Raw genomic sequence first — 20,555 nt, forward strand, 5'->3', positions numbered from 1 at the left:
TACAGGCTGGAATAGGGATCTCTACAAGAGGAAGCATTGCAGCCTATTTCTTTACAAACCAAGCATAATTTTTTAATAAGATAATAAATGTAATAAATAAATAATGTTCACAACACTCCCCCACATACACACAATATTCTAAATGATCCCAAATTATGTTTACGCTTTAAGAGTACAGTGGGTTGAAAAAGTATTTGCCTCCCTCCTGATTCCTAATTTTTTGGATGTTTGTCACACTTCATTTAAAAATGTAAATATTAGAAGAATATAACACAAGAAAACACAAAATGCTGTTTAATGAAGGTCTCTATTATTCAAATGTAACCCTCATAGTAGATGATTTATGATGTGGGGGGTCTGGTGCCTACACAATATTGAGAATGCTTTTTTTGCTATAGCTAATTCGTGATTGTGTTGTGAAGGAGTGTGGGATGGGGACACACCAATTTATAATCAGTCAGGAGAAGTAACAAACTTCTTTATTGGTCATAAATAGGTAAAACGGAACATATTTATGAAGTGGAGGCCTTTCTCTCAAACAAAGAAACTTTCACACAATTGGTTAGGAAAGAAGTCAGTCATGGATATGACCTGCCACTGATGCCCCACCTAATGACACTTTCCAAGTACAATCTCAGTGGGGGAGAGTTATCAGAAGTGTCAAAGAGCACAACTTTTCAAGTAGCCTATGGAAACCAATCAGAGCTCAGCTTGCATTTTCCCACAGTTGTTTATACAATTAATGGTGAGCTCTGATTGGTTTTCATGGGCAACAACTGGAATGGTTTGACCTCAGGCACTTCTGATAAATCTCTGTTTATTATTGTTTTGTTATCCGTATATAATATTCTGAACTAACAAAAAGATTGTAAACTGAGAAAAATGGAAGCATATTGTTAGGCTGCACAAGGCCCAAGAACATAAAACAGTCATCTGTCAATGATTCAATATGAGTAGACACAGGCTTAGGACAGATAAGAAATGAAATTGATGGAAAGTTCCGATACTTACATTCCTCTTCTGCATCTATTAATGAACCTGGAGCTGCAATAAACACAACAATAATAAGACAAGAACCAATTATGAAATACATTTTGAATGTTGCATGAGGTCATTCTACAGGATTTTACATTTGGAAGTACACATCATGGCCGGCGTCAGCACTGGGCATACCTGGGCAAGTGCTAGGGCCCAGAGCAGCTGGAGGGGCCCACATAAGGCTGTACATAAGGAATCCATGGGGTGAGAGGGCTGTATCTAATGAATTCATAGGGGTTTAGGGGGCTGTACATAAAATAACCATGAGGGGGCTGTATATAAAATAACCATGAGGGGGCTGTATATAAAATAACCATGAGGGGGCTATATATACAATAACCATGAGGGGGCTGTATATAAAATAACCATGAGGGGGGCTGTATATAAAATAACCATGATGGGGGCTGTATATAAAATAACCATGAGGGGGCTGTATATAAAATAACCATGAGGGGGCTATATATACAATAACCATGAGGGGGCTGTGTATAAAATAACCATGAGGAGGCTGTACATAAAATAACCATGAGGGGGCTGTATATAAAATAACCATGAGGGGGCTGTATATAAAATAACCATGAGGAGACTTCATATAAAATAACTATGAGGGGGCTGTATATAAAATAACCATGATGGGGCTGTATATAAAATAACCATGATGGGGCTGTATATAAAATAACCATGAGGGGGCTATGTATAAAATAACCATGAGGAGGCTGTGTATAAAATAACCATGAGGGGACTTCATATAAAATAACTATGAGGGGGCTGTATATAAAATAACCATGAGGGGGCTGTATATAAAATAACCATGAGGGGGCTGTATATAAAATAACCATGAGGGCTGTATATAAAATAACCATGAGGGGGCTGTATATAAAATAACCATGAGGGGGCTTTGTATAAAATAACCATGAGGGGGCTGTATATAAAATAACCATGAGGGCTGTATATAAAATAACCATGAGGGGGTTGTATATAAAATAACCATGAGGAGGGCTGTATATAAAATAACCATGAGGGCTGTATATAAAATAACCATGAGGGGGCTATATATAAAATAACCATGAGGGGGCTGTATATAAAATAACCATGAGGGCTGTATATAAAATAACCATGAGGCGGCTATATATAAAATAACCATGAGGGGGCTGTATATAAAATAACCATGAGGGGGCTGTACATAAAATAACCATGAGGAGGCTATATATAAAATAACCATGATGGGGCTGTACATAAAATAACCATGATGGGGGCTGTATATAAAATAACCATGAGGGGGGCTGTATATAAAATAACCATGATGAGGGCTGTATATAAAATAACCATGATGAGGGCTGTATATAAAATAACCATGAGGGGGCTGTATATAAAATAACCATGATGGGGCTGTACATAAAATAACCATGATGGGGGCTGTATATAAAATAACCATGAGGAGGCTGTGTATAAAATAACCATGAGGGGGCTGTATATAAAACAACCATGAGGGGGCTGTACATAAAATAACCATGAGGAGGCTATATATAAAATAACCATGATGGGGCTGTACATAAAATAACCATGATGGGGGCTGTATATAAAATAACCATGATGAGGGCTGTATATAAAATAACCATGATGAGGGCTGTATATAAAATAACCATGATGAGGGCTGTATATAAAATAACCATGATGAGGGCTGTATATAAAATAACCATGAGGTGGCTGTATATAAAATATCCATGAGGGGGCTGTGTATAAAATAACCATGAGGGGGCTGTATATAAAATAACCATGAGGGGGCTGTATATAAAATAACCATGAGGGGGCTGTATATAAAATAACCATGAGGGGGATGTATATAAAATAACCATGAGGGGGCTGTATATAAAATAACCATGAGGGGGCTGTATATAAAATAACCATGAGGGGGCTGTATATAAAATAATCATGAGGGGGCTGTGTATAAAATAACCATGAGGGGGCTGTGTATAAAATAACCATGAGGGGGCTGTACATAAAATAACCATGAGGAGGCTATATATAAAATAACCATGAGGGGGCTGTATATAAAATAACCATGAGGGGGCTGTATATAAAATAACCATGAGGGGGATGTATATAAAATAACCATGAGGGGGCTGTATATAAAATAACCATGAGGGGGCTGTATATAAAATAACCATGAGGGGGCTGTATATAAAATAATCATGAGGGGGCTGTGTATAAAATAACCATGAGGGGGCTGTGTATAAAATAACCATGAGGGGGCTGTATATAAAATAACCATGAGGGGGCTGTACATAAAATAACCATGAGGGGGCTGTATATAAAATAACCATGAGGGGGCTGTGTATAAAATAACCATGAGGGGGCTGTGTATAAAATAACCATGAGGGGGCTGTACATAAAATAACCATGAGGGGGCTGTATATAAAATAACCCTGAGGGGGCTGTATATAAAATAACCATGAGGAGGCTGTGTATAAAATAACCATGAGAGGGCTGTATATAAAATAACCATGAGGGGGCTGTATATAAAATAACCATGAGGGGGCTGTATATAAAATAACCATGAGGGGGCTGTATATAAAATAACCCTGAGGGGGCTGTATATAAAATAACCATGAGCGGGCTGTATATAAAATAACCATGAGGGGGACTGTATATAAAATAACCCTGAGGGGGCTATATATAAAATAACCATGAGGGGGCTGTATATAAAATAACCATGAGGGGGACTGTATATAAAATAACCATGAGGGGGATGTATATAAAATAACCATGAGGGGGCTTTATATAAAATAACCATGAGGGGGACTGTATATAAAATAACCATGAGGGGACTGTATATAAAATAACCATGAGGGGACTGTATATAAAATAACCCTGAGGGGGCTGTATATAAAATAACCATGAGGAGGCTGTGTATAAAATAACCATGAGGGGGCTGTATATAAAATAACCATGAGGGGGCTGTATATAAAATAACCCTGAGGGGGCTGTATATAAAATAACCATGAGCGGGCTGTATATAAAATAACCATGAGGGGGTGTATATAAAATAACCCTGAGGGGGCTATATATAAAATAACCATGAGCGGGCTTTATATAAAATAACCATGAGGGGGTGTATATAAAATAACCATGAGGGGACTGTATATAAAATAACCATGAGGGGGCTGTATATAAAATAACCATGAGGAGGCTGTATATAAAATAACCATGAGGGGGCTGTATATAAAATAACCATGAGGGGGCTGTATATAAAATAACCATGAGGAGGCTGTATATAAAATAACCATGAGGGGGCTGTATATAAAATAACCATGAGGGGGCTGTATATAAAATAACCAAGAGCGGGCTGTATATAAAATAACCATGAGGGGGACTGTATATAAAATAACCATGAGGGGACTGTATATAAAATAACCATGAGGGGGCTGTATATAAAATAACCATGAGGGGGCTGTATATAAAATAACCATGAGGGGGCTGTATATAAAATAACCCTGAGGGGGCTGTATATAAAATAACCATGAGCGGGCTGTATATAAAATAACCCTGAGGGGGCTGTATATAAAATAATCATGAGCGGGCTGTATATAAAATAACCATGAGGGGGTGTATATAAAATAACCCTGAGGGGGCTATATATAAAATAACCATGAGGGGGCTGTATATAAAATAACCATGAGGGGGCTGTATATAAAATAACCATGAGGGGGCTGTATATAAAATAACCATGAGGAGGCTGTATATAAAATAACCATGAGGGGGCTGTATATAAAATAACCATGAGGGGGCTGTATATAAAATAACCATGAGGAGGCTGTATATAAAATAACCATGAGGGGGCTGTATATAAAATAACCATGAGGGGGCTGTATATAAAATAACCATGAGCGGGCTGTATATAAAATAACCATGAGGGGGACTGTATATAAAATAACCATGAGGGGACTGTATATAAAATAACCATGAGGGGGACTGTATATAAAATAACCATGAGGGGACTGTATATAAAATAACCATGAGGGGGCTGTATATAAAATAACCCTGAGGGGGCTGTATATAAAATAACCATGAGGGGACTGTATATAAAATAACCCTGAGGGGGCTGTATATAAAATAACCATGAGCGGGCTGTATATAAAATAACCATGAGGGGGTGTATATAAAATAACCCTGAGGGGGCTATATATAAAATAACCATGAGGGGGCTGTATATAAAATAACCATGAGGGGGCTGTATATAAAATAACCATGAGGGGGCTGTATATAAAATAACCATGAGGAGGCTGTATATAAAATAACCATGAGGGGGCTGTATATAAAATAACCATGAGGGGGCTGTATATAAAATAACCATGAGGAGGCTGTATATAAAATAACCATGAGGGGGCTGTATATAAAATAACCATGAGGGGGCTGTATATAAAATAACCATGAGCGGGCTGTATATAAAATAACCATGAGGGGGACTGTATATAAAATAACCATGAGGGGACTGTATATAAAATAACCATGAGGGGGCTGTATATAAAATAACCATGAGGGGGCTGTATATAAAATAACCATGAGGGGGCTGTGTATAAAATAAGCTTGAGGGGACTGTACATAAAATAACCATGAGGGGGCTGTATATAAAATAACCATGAGCAGACTGTATATAAAATAACCATGAGGGGCTGTATATAAAATAACCATGAGGGAGTTGTATATAAAATAACCATGAGGGGGCTGTATATAAAATAACCATGAGGGGGCTGTATATAAAATAACCATGATGGGGGCTGTATATAAAATAACCATGAGGGGGCTGTATATAAAATAACCATGAGGGGACTTCATATAAAATAACCATGAGGGGACTGTATATAAAATAAGCATGAGGGGGCTGTATATAAAATAACCATGAGGGGGCTGTATATATAATAACCATGAGGGGTCTGTATATAAAATAACCATGAGGGGTCTGTATATAAAATAACCATGAGGGGGATGTATATAAAATAACCATGAGGGGGCTGTATATAAAATAACCATGAGGGGGGCTGTATATAAAATAACCATGAGGGGGCTGTGTATAAAATAACCATGAGGGGGCTATATATAAAATAACCATGAGGGAGCTGTATATAAAATAACCATGAGGGGGCTATATATAAAATAACCATGAGGGAGCTGTATATAAAATAACCATGAGGGGGCTGTGTATATAAAATAACCATGAGGAGGCTGTGTATAAAATAACCATGAGGGGGCTGTGTATAAAATAACCATGAGAGGGCTGTATATAAAATAACCATGAGGGGTCTGTATATGAAATAACCATGAGGGGTCTGTATATAAAATAACCATGAGAGGGCTGTATATAAAATAACCATGAGGGGGCTGTATATAAAATAACCATGAGGGGGCTGTATATAAAATAACCATGAGGGGTCTGTATATGAAATAACCATGAGGGGGCTGTATATAAAATAACCATGAGGGGGCTGTATATAAAATAACATGAGGGGGCTGTATGTAAAATAACCATGGGGGGATCTGTATATAAAATAATCATTAGGGGGGCTGTATATAAAATATCCATGAGGGGGCTGTGTATAAAATAACCATGAGGGGGCTATATATAAAATAACCATGAGGGGGCTATATATAAAATAACCATGAGGGAGCTGTATATAAAATAACCATGAGGGGGCTATATATAAAATAACCATGAGGGGGCTGTATATAAAATAGCCATGAGCGGGCTGTATATAAAATAACCATGAGGGGGCTGTATATAAAATAACCATGAGGGGCTGTATATAAAATAGCCATGAGGGGGCTGTATATAAAATAACCATGATGGGGGTCGTATATAAAATAACCATGAGGGGGCTGTATATAAAATAACCATGAGGGGCTATATATAAAATAACCATGAGGGGGCTATATATAAAATAACCATGAGGGGGCTGTATATAAAATAACCATGATGGGGGTCGTATATAAAATAACCATGAGGGGGCTGTATATAAAATAACCATGAGGGGCTATATATAAAATAACCATGAGGGGGCTATATATAAAATAACCATGAGGGGGCTGTATATAAAATAACCATGAGGGGGCTGTATATAAAATAATCATGAGGGGGCTGTATATAAAATAACCATGAGGGGGCTGTATATAAAATAACCATGATGGGGGTGTTTGAGATAATAAACCAGGGGATATTTTAGGGAAGCAGAGACTGTTTTAGTTTTGGAATTTTTAATGCCACTAATGCCACCGCAAAGAGGTCCACTGAGGCTCTGTCACCCAGGGGCCCACTGAAACCTGGAGCCAACCCTGGTACACATATATAATAATGGAGTAAGAAATGTTCTGTTGCTACGGATCAAAATATAAACCTTTAAGTTCAAGTCCATCTAGTATGTTACATGATTGTGGCTAAGAAAAAAAATATATACATAATAATTAGAGATGAGCGAGCACTAAAATGCTCGGGTACTCGTTATTCGAGACGAACTTTTCCCGATGCTCGAGTGCTCGTTTCGAGTAACGAGCCCCATTGAAGTCAATGGGAGACTCGAGCATTTTTCAAGGGGACCAAGGCTCTGCACAGGGAAGCTTGGCCAAACACCTGGGAACCTCAGAAAAGGATGGAAACACCACGGAAATGGACAGGAAACAGCAGGGGCAGCATGCATGGATGCCTCTGAGGCTGCTTAATCGCACCATTATGCCAAAATTATGGGCAACAGCATGGCCATGACAGAGTGACCGAATGAGGCTAGATAGCATCTAAAACATCCAATAATTGACCCTGACACTATAGGGGATGGCATGCAGAGGCAGCGGCAGCAGCGGCAGGCTAGAGAGTGTCATGGCAACATACCCTAAATGGACTCAGGCTTCAAACCAATGGGTGGCAGAGAGGAACCAAAGGAGGTGAGCAAGAAGCGCTCAAATAATATCGGTACATGATAAAAGTTTGCCAGTATATTTTGTGGATTACACAGCAGGGTGGCGACAAAGTTAACATGGAAGCCATGAAAACAACCCAAAATTCTGCCTGACACAGCTCGTTTGATAAGGGGACCATGTATGGAGGCAGTGAACTAGTAGTAGATTAAAGGTGCTGCAGTTAAAACTATGTTAGTTGGACCTTGGCATGGAGCTGGCGCTCCGCTGCCAGGCAAGCTTTCGCCAATCCAAGCCCCTGTCTCTAGGCTACTCCCCAAACAGCACTTCTAAGAACCTTTTGTATAAGATCAAGTGTAGTAGCGTTCTTATAAGTTTGGGATATGGCGGGTGAGGGGAATGTAAACAGATGCGCAAGAAGCGCTGAAATAATATCGGTAAATGATAAAAGTTTGCCAGTATATTTTGTGGATTACACAGCAGGGTGGCGACAAAGTTAACAAGTTTGATGTGGAATGCCCTGTAATAGCTCTTGGGCGGTGTGCCTTTTATCGCCTAGGCTCAGCAGTTTGAGCACCGCCTGCTGTCGCTTAGCGACGGCACTGCTGCTGTGCCTAGAGCTACCGACTGATGGCGCCATGCCCACCGATGGTCGTTCGGAGGAGGAGGTGGAGGAGGGGTGGGAGGAGGAGGAGGCATAGTAGGCCTCAAACACCTGGACCGAGGTAGGCCCCGCAATCCTCGGCGTCGGCAGTATATGACCAGCCGCAGGGTCACACTCGGTCCCAGCCTCCACCAAGTTAACCCAATGTGCCGTCAGAGATATATAGTGGCCCTGCCCGGCAGCACTCGTCCACGTGTCCGTGGTCAGGTGGACCTTGTCAGAAACGGCGTTGGTCAGGGCACGGATTATGTTGTCTGACACGTGCTGGTGCAGGGCTGGGACGGCACATCGGGAAAAGTAGTGGCGGCTGGGGACCGAATACCGAGGGGCGGCCGCCGCCATGAGGCTGCGAAAGGCCTCGGTCTCTACTAGCCTATAGGGCAGCATCTCCAGGCTTAGCAATCTGGAGATGTGCACATTAAGGGCTTGGGCGTGCGGGTGGGTTGCACTATATTTGCGTTTCCGCTCCTGCGTCTGGGGTATGGAGAGCTGAACGCTGGTGGATGCTGTGGAGGATCGTGGAGGCGACGATGGGGTTTTTGTGGCAGGGTCCTGGGCAGGGGGCTGACTATCAGCTGACACAGGGGAAGGAGCAGTGGTGTGCACGGCCGGAGGTGAACGCGCTTGTTGCCACTGAGTGGGGTGTTTAGCATTCATATGCCTGCGCATACTGGTGGTAGTTAAGCTAGTAGTGGTGGAACCCCTGCTGATCCTGGTTTGGCAAATGTGGCACACCACAGTCCGTCGGTCATCCGGTATTTCCTTAAAGAACCTCCAGACTTCTGAAAATCTAGCCCTCGCCGCAGGAGCCCTTGCCACGGGAGCTTCACTAGTTGACACATTTGGCGCTGATGCACCAGCTCTGGCCCTGCCTCTCCGTCTGGCCCCACCACTGCCTCTTCCAACCTGTTCTGGTCGAGGACTCTCCTCCGTCTCAGAAGCACTGTGTTCACCCGGCCTCTCAACCCAGCTTGGGTCTGTCACCTCATCATCCTCCGATCCCTCAGTCTGCTCCCCCCTCGGACTTCCTGCCCTGACAACAACTTCCCCACTGTCTGACAACCGTGTCTCCTCATCGTCGGACACCTCTTTACACACTTCTTCCAGTACGTCAACAAGGTCATCATCACCCACAGACTGCGACTGGTGGAAAACCTGGGCATCGGAAAATTGCTCATCAGCAACCGGACAAGTGGTTTGTGACTGTGGGAATGGTCCAGAAAACAGTTCCTCAGAGTATGCCGGTTCAAATGGCAAATTTTGCTGGGAGGGGGCAGACTGGGGGGGAGGAGGCTGAGGTGCAGGAGCTGGAGGAGTGCCGATTTCGGTGACATGGGTGGACTGCGTGGAAGACTGACTGGTGGACAAATTGCTCGAAGCATTGTCGGCAATCCACGACATCACCTGTTCGCACTGTTCTGGCCTCAACAGTGCTCTACCACGATTCCCAGTAACTTCAGACATGAACCTAGGGAGTGTAGCTCTGCGGCGTTCCCCTGCTCCCTCATAAGCAGGTGGTGTCTCACCCCGCCCAGGACCACGGCCTCTGACCCCTGCAGTAGTTGGACGCCCACGTCCCCGCCCTCGTCCTCTACCCCTAGTCCTCGGGTTAAACATTTTGAAAATGAGAGTTATAACTTGAATTTTTTTTTTAACTTTTTTTTTTTTTTTTTGTTTTTTTTTGTGTTTTTTAGTTTTTAAAACCAAACGATGCTATCCTATTGCTATGGCTATTTTATAGCCAAGTATGAAAGCACACTGCTATGCCAGATGAGATGACGCTGAGTTATGAAAAAAATAAACGTAAAATAAAAAAGGAAATGGCAGACTGTGCCTAATTGAAATACAACCCCGGGCCCTAATAAATTTTCCCACTTCGGTCTTTGCGATGGATATGTGCGTCACTAAAACACAGTGGTCGCAAGTCTGACTCCAAATTGCTCACAATTTACTAGTAGATGCACTGCAACAACTACAGCCACCAGCAGATCAACCAGAAATCAAATATATATAACGCTACTGTAGGCGTAATTAAGCCGTTTGTATTCTCCTATGGCTATTTTCTAGCCAAGTATTACAGCACACTACTATGCCAGATGAGATGACGCTGAGTTATGAAAAAAATAAACGTAAAATAAAAAAGGAAATGGCAGACTGTGCCTAATTGAAATACAACCCCGGGCCCTAATAAATTTTCCCACTTCGGTCTTTGCGATGGATATGTGCGTCACTAAAACACAGTGGTCGCAAGTCTGACTCCAAATTGCTCACAATTTACTAGTAGATGCACTGCAACAACTACAGCCACCAGCAGATCAACCAGAAATCAAATATATATAACGCTACTGTAGGCGTAATTAAGCCGTTTGTATTCTCCTATGGCTATTTTCTAGCCAAGTATTACAGCACACTACTATGCCAGATGAGATGACGCTGAGTTATGAAAAAAATAAACGTAAAATAAAAAAGGAAATGGCAGACTGTGCCTAATTGAAATACAACCCCGGGCCCTAATAAATTTTCCCACTTCGGTCTTTGCGATGGATATGTGCGTCACTAAAACACAGTGGTCGCAAGTCTGACTCCAAATTGCTCACAATTTACTAGTAGATGCACTGCAACAACTACAGCCACCAGCAGATCAACCAGAAATCAAATATATATAACGCTACTGTAGGCGTAATTAAGCCGTTTGTATTCTCCTATGGCTATTTTCTAGCCAAGTATTACAGCACACTACTATGCCAGATGAGATGACGCTGAGTTATGAAAAAAATAAACGTAAAATAAAAAAGGAAATGGCAGACTGTGCCTAATTGAAATACAACCCCGGGCCCTAATAAATTTTCCCACTTCGGTCTTTGCGATGGATATGTGCGTCACTAAAACACAGTGGTCGCAAGTCTGACTCCAAATTGCTCACAATTTACTAGTAGATGCACTGCAACAACTACAGCCACCAGCAGATCAACCAGAAAACAAATATATATAACGCTACTGTAGGCGTAATTAAGCCGTTTGTATTCTCCTATGGCTATTTTCTAGCCAAGTATTACAGCACACTACTATGCCAGATGAGATGACACTGAGTTATTAAAACAATAAACGTAAAATAAAAAGAAACTGGCAGACTGTGCCTAATTCTACTCAAACCCCTAATAAATTTTCCCACTTTGGTGTTTGAGGTGGATATGTGTGTCACTAAGAGCTAAACACAACGGTAGCAAGTCCCCCTGCTAATTCCTCACAATATGGTACTAGCTGCAAATAAAAAAATAAAAAAATTATAACGTTATTGTAGCCCTAAGAAGGGCTGTTGGGTTCTTTTAGAATCACTCCTGCCTAACAGTAAGCTAATAGAACACCCTAACGCTTTCCCTGACCAGCAGCAGCTCTCTCCCTAGCGGCATCCAGACAGAGAATGATCCGAGCAGCGCGGGCAGCGGCTAGTCTATCCCAGGGTCACCTGATCTGGCCAGCCAACCACTGCTATCTACGTGTAAGGGTACCACGTCATGCTGGGTGGAGTGCAGAGTCTCCTGGCTTGTGATTGGCTCTGTTTCTGGCCGCCAAAAAGCAAAACGGCGGGAGCTGCCATTTTCTCGAGCGGGCGAAATACTCGTCCGAGCAACGAGCAGTTACGAGTACACTAATGCTCGATCGAGCATCAAGCTCGGACGAGTATGTTCGCTCATCTCTAATAATAATAATTAAGGTTGCAATTGCTATTGTATATTTATACATGTGATGAGGCGGAAAAGGCGCAATCGCTGATGGTGTGAGAGGTATATATTATTTAGGAACACAGTGTGGGACACAGTTGTTATCCAGGGAACATTACACTGTACGTGAATGTCGTATTTAATATTACTTAAGTTCAGAGTGGTGAGATCTAATGCATGGACTCAATACATCTGACAAGTTACAGAATAACTTTTTAGAGTGCAATACATTGATATGTATATCACAAAGCTCATGATGGTAAAATGTAATGTTCACCTTGGGATGTGGGAGAAGGGGTATGAAATCTGCCTGTGTGGGGCCCAGGTTCGAGAAGTAAGAGCTCTTACGAAGATTTTGCCAATGAAGGCCGCCTAGCAGGTGTGTGGAGACTTTGGGGAATATGCAATATGTTTTCCAGGATGGGATTAGGAAAACATTGCCTCTTAGCTCCCTTGTAAGGCAGGTCCCTTAATATCAAGCATGAGTTTCAAGAAGCCTAAGGACATGATGTGAGATTAAAGCCAAACCAGTATTTCTATTCTAGAAGGAACAGATTCCCAACTCTAGACAGTGCTATTTGGATGTGGTTGCATCTTGTCAGTACAGTGTAGGAAACTGATTTAGCTGAGGGAGAGGCTTTTGAGTTGGGAAATAAGAGCTGGGGCCCTTAAGGACATGTCAAGCCAATAGGAAAGTTAAGGATATAACAGGGAATGATACTACTTTCTGTATATTATAAACTTGCTCTTCACTAGGATAGACTAGCCACATGATTTGTAGATCTCACCTGGAGGAGATGGTGGCCCATTATCACCATTGAGGTACAGATGGTTTTGCATTAAGATGGTTGTCAAATTGGCCACTGTAATCATATAGAGTAGATACTAATATCACTTGGTTTACAGAATTTCATGGCATCACATCAATATATATAGAGAATCTGCCCGTCGGCAATGAAAAACTGGTCAATTGTGTAAAAACAAAACATATGAATGAGGGCTGCCTCTCTTACTGCTGAGATAGACATGATGCCAGTAAAGACTTGGAAGCTGGAAAGCTTAACAAAAATCTCTATATACTGTAATTCTTTCTTCACTTGTGGGTGAAATGGGAGCTGATAGGTTCCCTTTAAATGGAAAAAGTACTTTAGGGCCCCCTTAGACTCTAGGGCCAGTATGTGACTGCTACCTTGGCCCTCATAGTACTTATACACACTTATACATGTGTCTACTCTTAGCAAGTACTGAGATGGCAATGGTGGCAGCGCAGGTTGTCAGCTCTCTGCATTCATTCTACGGGAGTTATGATGATCCATACTTACTATCGACATTGTCCCATGTAGCCATTTGTAGGTTATGATCAAGTTATCTAAGGACGAAAAAAAAATAACATAAGACAAACTGTGCTATATCATTTCATGAAAAATATTGGCACAGAGATCAACATGAGTCTGATTATTCTAACCTCTGTAAAGCAGTTGCCACCTCCAGCATACATATGTCTAGTGGTGTACCTACCATATAGGCAGGTAGAGAAAATCATTTTCATGTGGTTGCCACTAGGAGGAGCTCAATGCAAAATTGAGTTTACTGGAGACTGTATAAATTCCTATGCAAAGAGCTCCCCCTAGTGGAGGCTTTCTGTAGCCAGGTTACTATGGAAGAGTATCATAAATGTTTTTATACCAGTTCTCATTAAAAATAGGGAATAAATTAAGAATCTGTGAATGTTGAGTGTCAGGCCTTTTTGTAAAAGAATTATTGCAGTCTCAAGTTGCAGGCGCACCTGTGTGCCTATGTGCACCCCTCCGTGCCTGTTGCAGTCTCAGTTACCCCTCTGTGCTCCAGCGGCGGCTCCTGTGACTAGGCGTGCACGTCCCCGCCTTCTAGGGAGTGCGAGTACCGGCTCTGTAAAATTTAAAGGTCCAGTGTGCTGCTAATTGGAACTCGCCAACCTCTGACCTGACCTGTTAAATAGCCAGCCTCTTCCTATGACCCCTGCTGGATCGTTGTGCCTTTGTCCCTATGCCTTGTGATTGTCTGCTGAATTCCCGTTGTGACCCCAGTTCTGTTCTTGACTTGGCTCCTGTGCTATCTGACCTGACCTTCTCTTACGTCCCCGACTCTGATCCCATGCTGCCTGTCCTGACCTCCTGCCTGTTCACGACTCTATCTCTGCCTCATGATTTTGCCTTGGCCGCCATTGTGGACAAAATCGTGGAGCAACCTGGTGGTACCACGCCACAGCAAGTCCAACCCACTTTGCGGCGGGCTCAGATGAAAACCAGGTGCCACTTAGTCTCAGCATCGTCCATGGTGGTACAGTGGGTCCACTACCCCTAATCCTGACCCAGGGTCCAAAATGTGAAACCCAGGGAATGTCTTCACAAGTCACCCAATCAGTTTAATGTTACACTGGGTTTGGATATATCTCCTACACTAGCTGCTGACTACTCCAAGCAGGTGAGTACACAATGCAACTTCCTGTAATATTTTTTGGTTTTAAAAAATCCAAGCAAAAGAAAGAAAATGCTGATAAAGTACAAGAATTTCATGAAAGTAAACTTGATGTAATGTTACATGACCAACAAGACTGGAAATACTACATTCCTGAGGAGGTGCCAGAGATTGTATGCTTCTCGCAAAGGAATATTTATTTATTTACAAGGGTAAAACCCTCCCAGATCCAGTGCAAACAATAAACCAGGAAATTAACAATATATTAATTTGGTATCGGGAAACATGGAGTGGGGGGGGGGGGGGGTCCTGATGCAAACAAATGTCATACACAAGCACATATAAGGGCATGGAGAATCTCCTGGTACATTATAGACTCTCACAAATTGTGATCTGGCTTCTGTTTAGGTATATTTTTGTATTTTATTATTTCTGTGAATTGGAATAATAAAGCTTTTTACGATGGTATAAATTGAAACTTTTTAACAAACTTTGTTTAAATCAATAAAAGTCGACACTTAAAAGATTGTTATACATCTTATCCGAAAATGCTCGAAAATTTCAGCTGAATTCTGTCTTGCTAGACTGAAGCTAAAGGTGTCAGATTACATAGAAGTCCATGGAAAGGGGAGGGGGGAGCATTGAGTCACAGCAGCTAGGTCTACATAGGAAGTGAATGAGAGCCGCGCGCATGGTAAGCGCCGAGCATGTACCTGCCTGCGCCGGCTATAAAGTTTAAAAAGTGTTTTAAACCGCGATACCGCGGTTTAAAACACTAACGAAAATAAGCTCCGGCACCAGCTCACCCTGAGCTGGTGCCCGGTATTTCCATCAGAAACCTGCCACTACAAGTCCCCTTTGGCAGCAGATCCTGCCAAAGGGGACACACACCAGTATGTCAGTGTGCTTGGTTTACAATCCTTCATCATGGTGGTAGATTTCCTGTAAATTCGACTGTATAACCTTAATATATAGACTGCAGAAATGGTGATACTATGAATACACACTGGAGCAGTGATTTCTAAAATGTTTCTTGACTGTGACTAGAGAACAGGAAGGAATTTTTGTATCTTTTTTTTTACATGTTAAATATACTGACCAAACTAATATAAACCGTTATATTAAAAAAAAAAAAAAAATTTAAAACAAAGAAAATCCTAATCATCCAGCCTATAACTAAACAAATTCCTAGCTGGTGTGTGACCTCTTATGGATTAACATTACACAAACATAGCAATGTCAGTAATAGTGTGAAGCAACCAGTCACCAGCTCCGGAAATTTCCACCACTGCTATCCTGGTCGTCTGCTCCCAAAGGGGAAATATCCCATCTCTATGCAGACCTGATCACATCTTCAAGAAGAAGCAAGGTACAAGGTTCTACTTAGAGATTCCGTCTTCTGATCCTACATTCATCAGTGTGGCATGGGGGGGAACATTCCATCATATTTTGTTGTAGTGCCCCATAGTTTCATAATTTCAGTCTGATATTTGCAACCTGATTTTCCCTTACTCCTGTCTCCTTGTTATTAGAGTTGGTGACCATGACCTGGAATGACCCTAGACTGCACATAACTGTCTTTCTAAGCGCAACATTTACAATCGCTAAATCATGGCTCACCACTTCTATTTCTATTCACTTGGGCCACTGCCAAACTCATACATTGTGGAATTTCTCTATATGATGCAATCAGTAGTCAATGTCAGACACAGAGGGGATGGTCAACTACATACAAAATCATTGAGAACATCAATTGGGTGTTTGGCCAGATTTAGGGTTAAATCCAGCCTCTTACCCTGTTGTTTTCCTCTATCCTTTCTGCAAATAAATGCTTCCAGGACCTTTGAAAGTCATTAAATTGTTAAACTGAAAGCTGGCAGTTCTGTTCACCATATTTTTATATGAATGATCCACACAAAAGATGTGGTGGAAAGTTGTTCCAGATTAAATCAAATCAAAAGACGAGGGGGCACTGTCTCCATCTGGAGAAAACAAGGTTTAATCACCGGAGGCGACAGGGCTTTTTTACTATGAGAACGGTCAATCTGTGGAATAGCCTGCCTCAGGCGCTGGTCACAGCAGGGACAGCGGATAGCTTCATGAAGGGTCTAGATGCCTTTTTACACCTAAATAACATTGATTGTTATGTTATATAGAATTGTTTCCCCTAAATTCCTTCCTCATCCAATTCCTTCCCTTCCTTGGTTGAACTAGATGGACAAGTGTCTTTTTTCAACCGTATGGCTGACGTGCATGGCTCATTATATTCCTGGTCATGTGATGTCACACAGGTGCACAGCTTGTTATATCCCTGGTCATGTGATGTTACACAGACGCAAGGCTCATTATATTCCTGGTCATGTGATGTCACACAGGTGCACAGCTTGTTATATTCCTGGTCATGTGATGTCACACAGGTGCACGGCTCGTTATATCCCTGGTCATGTCATGTCACACAGGTGCACGGCTCGTTATATCCCTGGTCATGTCATGTCACACAGGTGCACGGCTCGTTATATCCCTGGTCATGCGATGTCACACAGGTGCACGGCTCGTTATATCCCTGGTCATGTGGTGTCACACAGGTGCACGGCTCGTTATATCCCTGGTCATGCGATGTCACACAGGTGCACGGCTCGTTATATCCCTGGTCATGCGATGTCACACAGGTGCACGGCTCGTTATATCCCTGGTCATGTGATGTCACACAGGTGCACGTCTCGTTATATCCCTGGTCATGTGATGTCACACAGGTGCACGTCTCGTTATATCCCTGGTCATGTGATGTCACACAGGTGCACGTCTCGTTATATCCCTGGTCATGTGATGTCACACAGGTGCACAGCTCGTTATATCACAGAGAGTACTCGGACCTGTGTGATATATAACGAGTAGAGATGAGTGGACTCAATGGTCAGGTTCGGGGTTCGGCCACCTGACATATTCTCTCAACTGGTGGCCGATCCAGCAAATTGACGCACCAGAGACGTGCCATGGGGATGAGGGGTTATTATTCCCCTGGCCAATCATTCGGGTGGCAATATGTACAGGTCAGGCTGCTGAACCAGCAGCCGACTATCGGGTCTGCTAAAGTCTAATAACACGTCATGCACCTGTGTGACATCACATGACCCGGGATCGTGTTTATTCACAGTAAGTAAACAATGAATCCTCTGCCGGAGGCACACAGTAGGAGACGATGAGTGTGATCACAATACAACAGAACATGTACAGCAGAACATGATGGATCCCATTAAAGTCTACCAGGGTTTATAAGGTTCATATGTTTCTCACATGACAGATCCTTCATCTGCCAAATAATGCCTGGTGCCCCCTATTACTCAACCATAGACAAGCCACACAGAGTAATGTCCCTTAGGCTCAGTTCACACTTGTGTCTCTGTTCACTTTCCGCTCTCCATTGACGTCAATGTACAGAACTTTGCCTTCCGATACAATTCTGTTAAAATGTATGCTATTTCATAATGTAAAAGGGACTTAAAGGAAACCTACTACCTCCCTGCGCCGGCTATAAAGTTTAAAAAGTGTTTTAAACCGCGATACCGCGGTTTAAAACACTAACAAAAATAAGCTCCGGCACCAGCTCACCCTGAGCTGGTGCCCGGTATTTCCATCAGAAACCTGCCACTTCAAGTGGTAGGTTTCCTTTAAAGTGCCAAACGCAAGTGTGATCTGTGAACAGCACTTCTAGGGTCTCTGGTTGCCAAAGAATCATGTTGTTAAAAATTAACGTGATCATGCTTTATCTTAGCCAAATTTTTCTGTCATGCATCACTCTCTCAGGCCATGTATTATGTATAACATAGCAATTGTCTAATAATGTATGTTTAACATAAGTACTGACATATAGCACATACTATAATTACATCACTGTGTGTATTATCCCTGTACTGTGACATCACTGTGTGTATTATCCCTGTACTATGACATCACTGTGTGTATTATCCCTGTATTGTGACATCACTGTGTGTATTATCCCTGTACTGTGACATCTCTGTGTGTATTATCTCTGTACTGTGACATCACTGTGTGTATTATCCCTGTACTGTGACATCACTGTGTGTATTATCCCTGTACTGTGGCATCACTGTGTGTATTATCCCTGTACTGTGACATCACTGTGTGTATTATTCCTGTACTGTGACATCACTGTGTATATTATCCCAATACTGTGACATCACTGTGTGTATTATCCCTGTACTGTGACATCACTGTGTATATTATCCCAATACTGTGACATCACTGTGTGCATTATCCCTGTACTGTAACATCACTGTGTGTATTATCCCTGTACTGTGACATCACTGTGTGTATTATCCCTGTACTGTGACATCACTGTGTGTATTATCCCTGTACTGTGACATTACTGTGTGTATTATTCCTGTACTGTGACATCACTGTGTGTATTATTCCTGTAACAACACTGTGTGTATTATCTCTGTACTGTGACATCACTGTGTGTATTATCCCTGTACTGTGACATCACTGTGTGTATTATCCCTGTACTGTGACATCACTGTGTGTATTATCCCTGTACTGTGACATCACAGTGTATACTATCCCTGTACTGTGACATCACTGTGTGTAGTATTCCTGTGCCATTAGATGTATGTTGTTGTTTGTTGTATTCTTGTTATTACTGTATATTTATATCCACTAATTCCATGGTGCGGTACAATCAGTAAGCGCTTCACATATATGACATTAGGACAAGAACAAATACAAAACTACATGTGGAACAAGTGGAAGGACCTGGCCTGGGCTTACAATCATAGGGGGCGATTTATCAAAACTGTTCTAGTTGCCCATGGAAACCAATCAGAGCTCAGCTTTTATTTGATAAACATCTGTGGGAAAATGAAAGCTGAGCTCTGATTGGTTGCCATTGCTAACTAGAACAGTTCTGCTCTAAGAGACTTATGATAAACCTCCCCCATTGTTTCACTTATAGTCACATACATTTATTGGGGCTTAATGCACTTGAAACATTGTGAGAACTGATGAGATACGTAGCTTCATAGTAATATACTTTTTCTTATAAAACTGCAGAAATGCTAAAAAAAACGCACATTTCTCTGGATTTAAACACACCTTATAGTTGTGATCTTTACAATAAAAATAATTGTAAATACAATTTATCAGACACTTATGTTATTACATTTACTCCAACATTGTAGATACTTTATAAATCCTAAAGTGTAATTCATGAATAAAACATATTCCATCTATAAAGAGGCAACAAATAACAGCAGGAGCAGTAAAGAAATAGAGAAAAGTGGACTTACAATGATTTATCCCCCAAGGTCCTATAATCCTCTGGGTGTATTGTAAGCCTTCACCTGCTATACGCTACATTAGCCTGAGCCCTGTGCATCTACTACAGCGAGTCCTGCAATCTAAGAACTCCCCCTCTACTTATATGTTAGGTTAAGGAAGTACAGTAAATATTACAGAGAAACCTCCAGATAATTTGCATAGATTTGGCCGGAGCACGTGAACAGCTTAAGTCTGGAGGCAAATACTTCAGTCCTCAAATTCTTTAAAAGTTGCGGTGAAGCTGACTTCATCACAACCACCGTATATACTCGAGTATAAGCCGACCTGAGCCGAGGTACCTAATTTTATCACAAAAAACTGAAAAAGTATTGACTCGAATATAAGCCTAGGTTGCAGCCGTTATTCTTGAATGAAATGCCCAGTGGTCTCCCGTCATGAATGAAATGTCCACAGCAGCCCCTCCAATTAATAAA

At 41.8% G+C, this 20,555-nt stretch overlaps 1 protein-coding gene across 2 annotated transcripts in view; it reads right to left on the reverse strand.

Annotated features, from left to right (window-relative positions):
• The window catches only part of LOC140112844 (uncharacterized), a 35,641-nt gene extending 15,423 nt beyond the window's left edge, over nucleotides 1–20,218 (reverse strand). Inside the window, exons 1-4 of one of the 2 annotated variants that reach the window (XM_072132611.1) lie at nucleotides 20,091–20,218; nucleotides 13,650–13,696; nucleotides 13,116–13,190; nucleotides 1,012–1,044 (exon numbers count right to left, since the gene is read on the reverse strand). In XM_072132611.1, coding sequence (XP_071988712.1) covers nucleotides 1,012–1,044; nucleotides 13,116–13,190; nucleotides 13,650–13,674 — 133 coding nt within the window. In that variant the 5' untranslated portion in view covers nucleotides 13,675–13,696; nucleotides 20,091–20,218. The remainder of the gene's footprint in view (nucleotides 1–1,011; nucleotides 1,045–13,115; nucleotides 13,191–13,649; nucleotides 13,697–20,090) is intronic. The other variant, XM_072132612.1, reaches the window with a different exon arrangement.
• Between the last annotated feature and the right edge of the window lie 337 nt (nucleotides 20,219–20,555).

The sequence above is a fragment of the Engystomops pustulosus genome, chromosome 1 (genome assembly GCF_040894005.1).
Source record: "Engystomops pustulosus chromosome 1, aEngPut4.maternal, whole genome shotgun sequence".
NCBI lineage: Eukaryota > Metazoa > Chordata > Amphibia > Anura > Leptodactylidae > Engystomops > Engystomops pustulosus.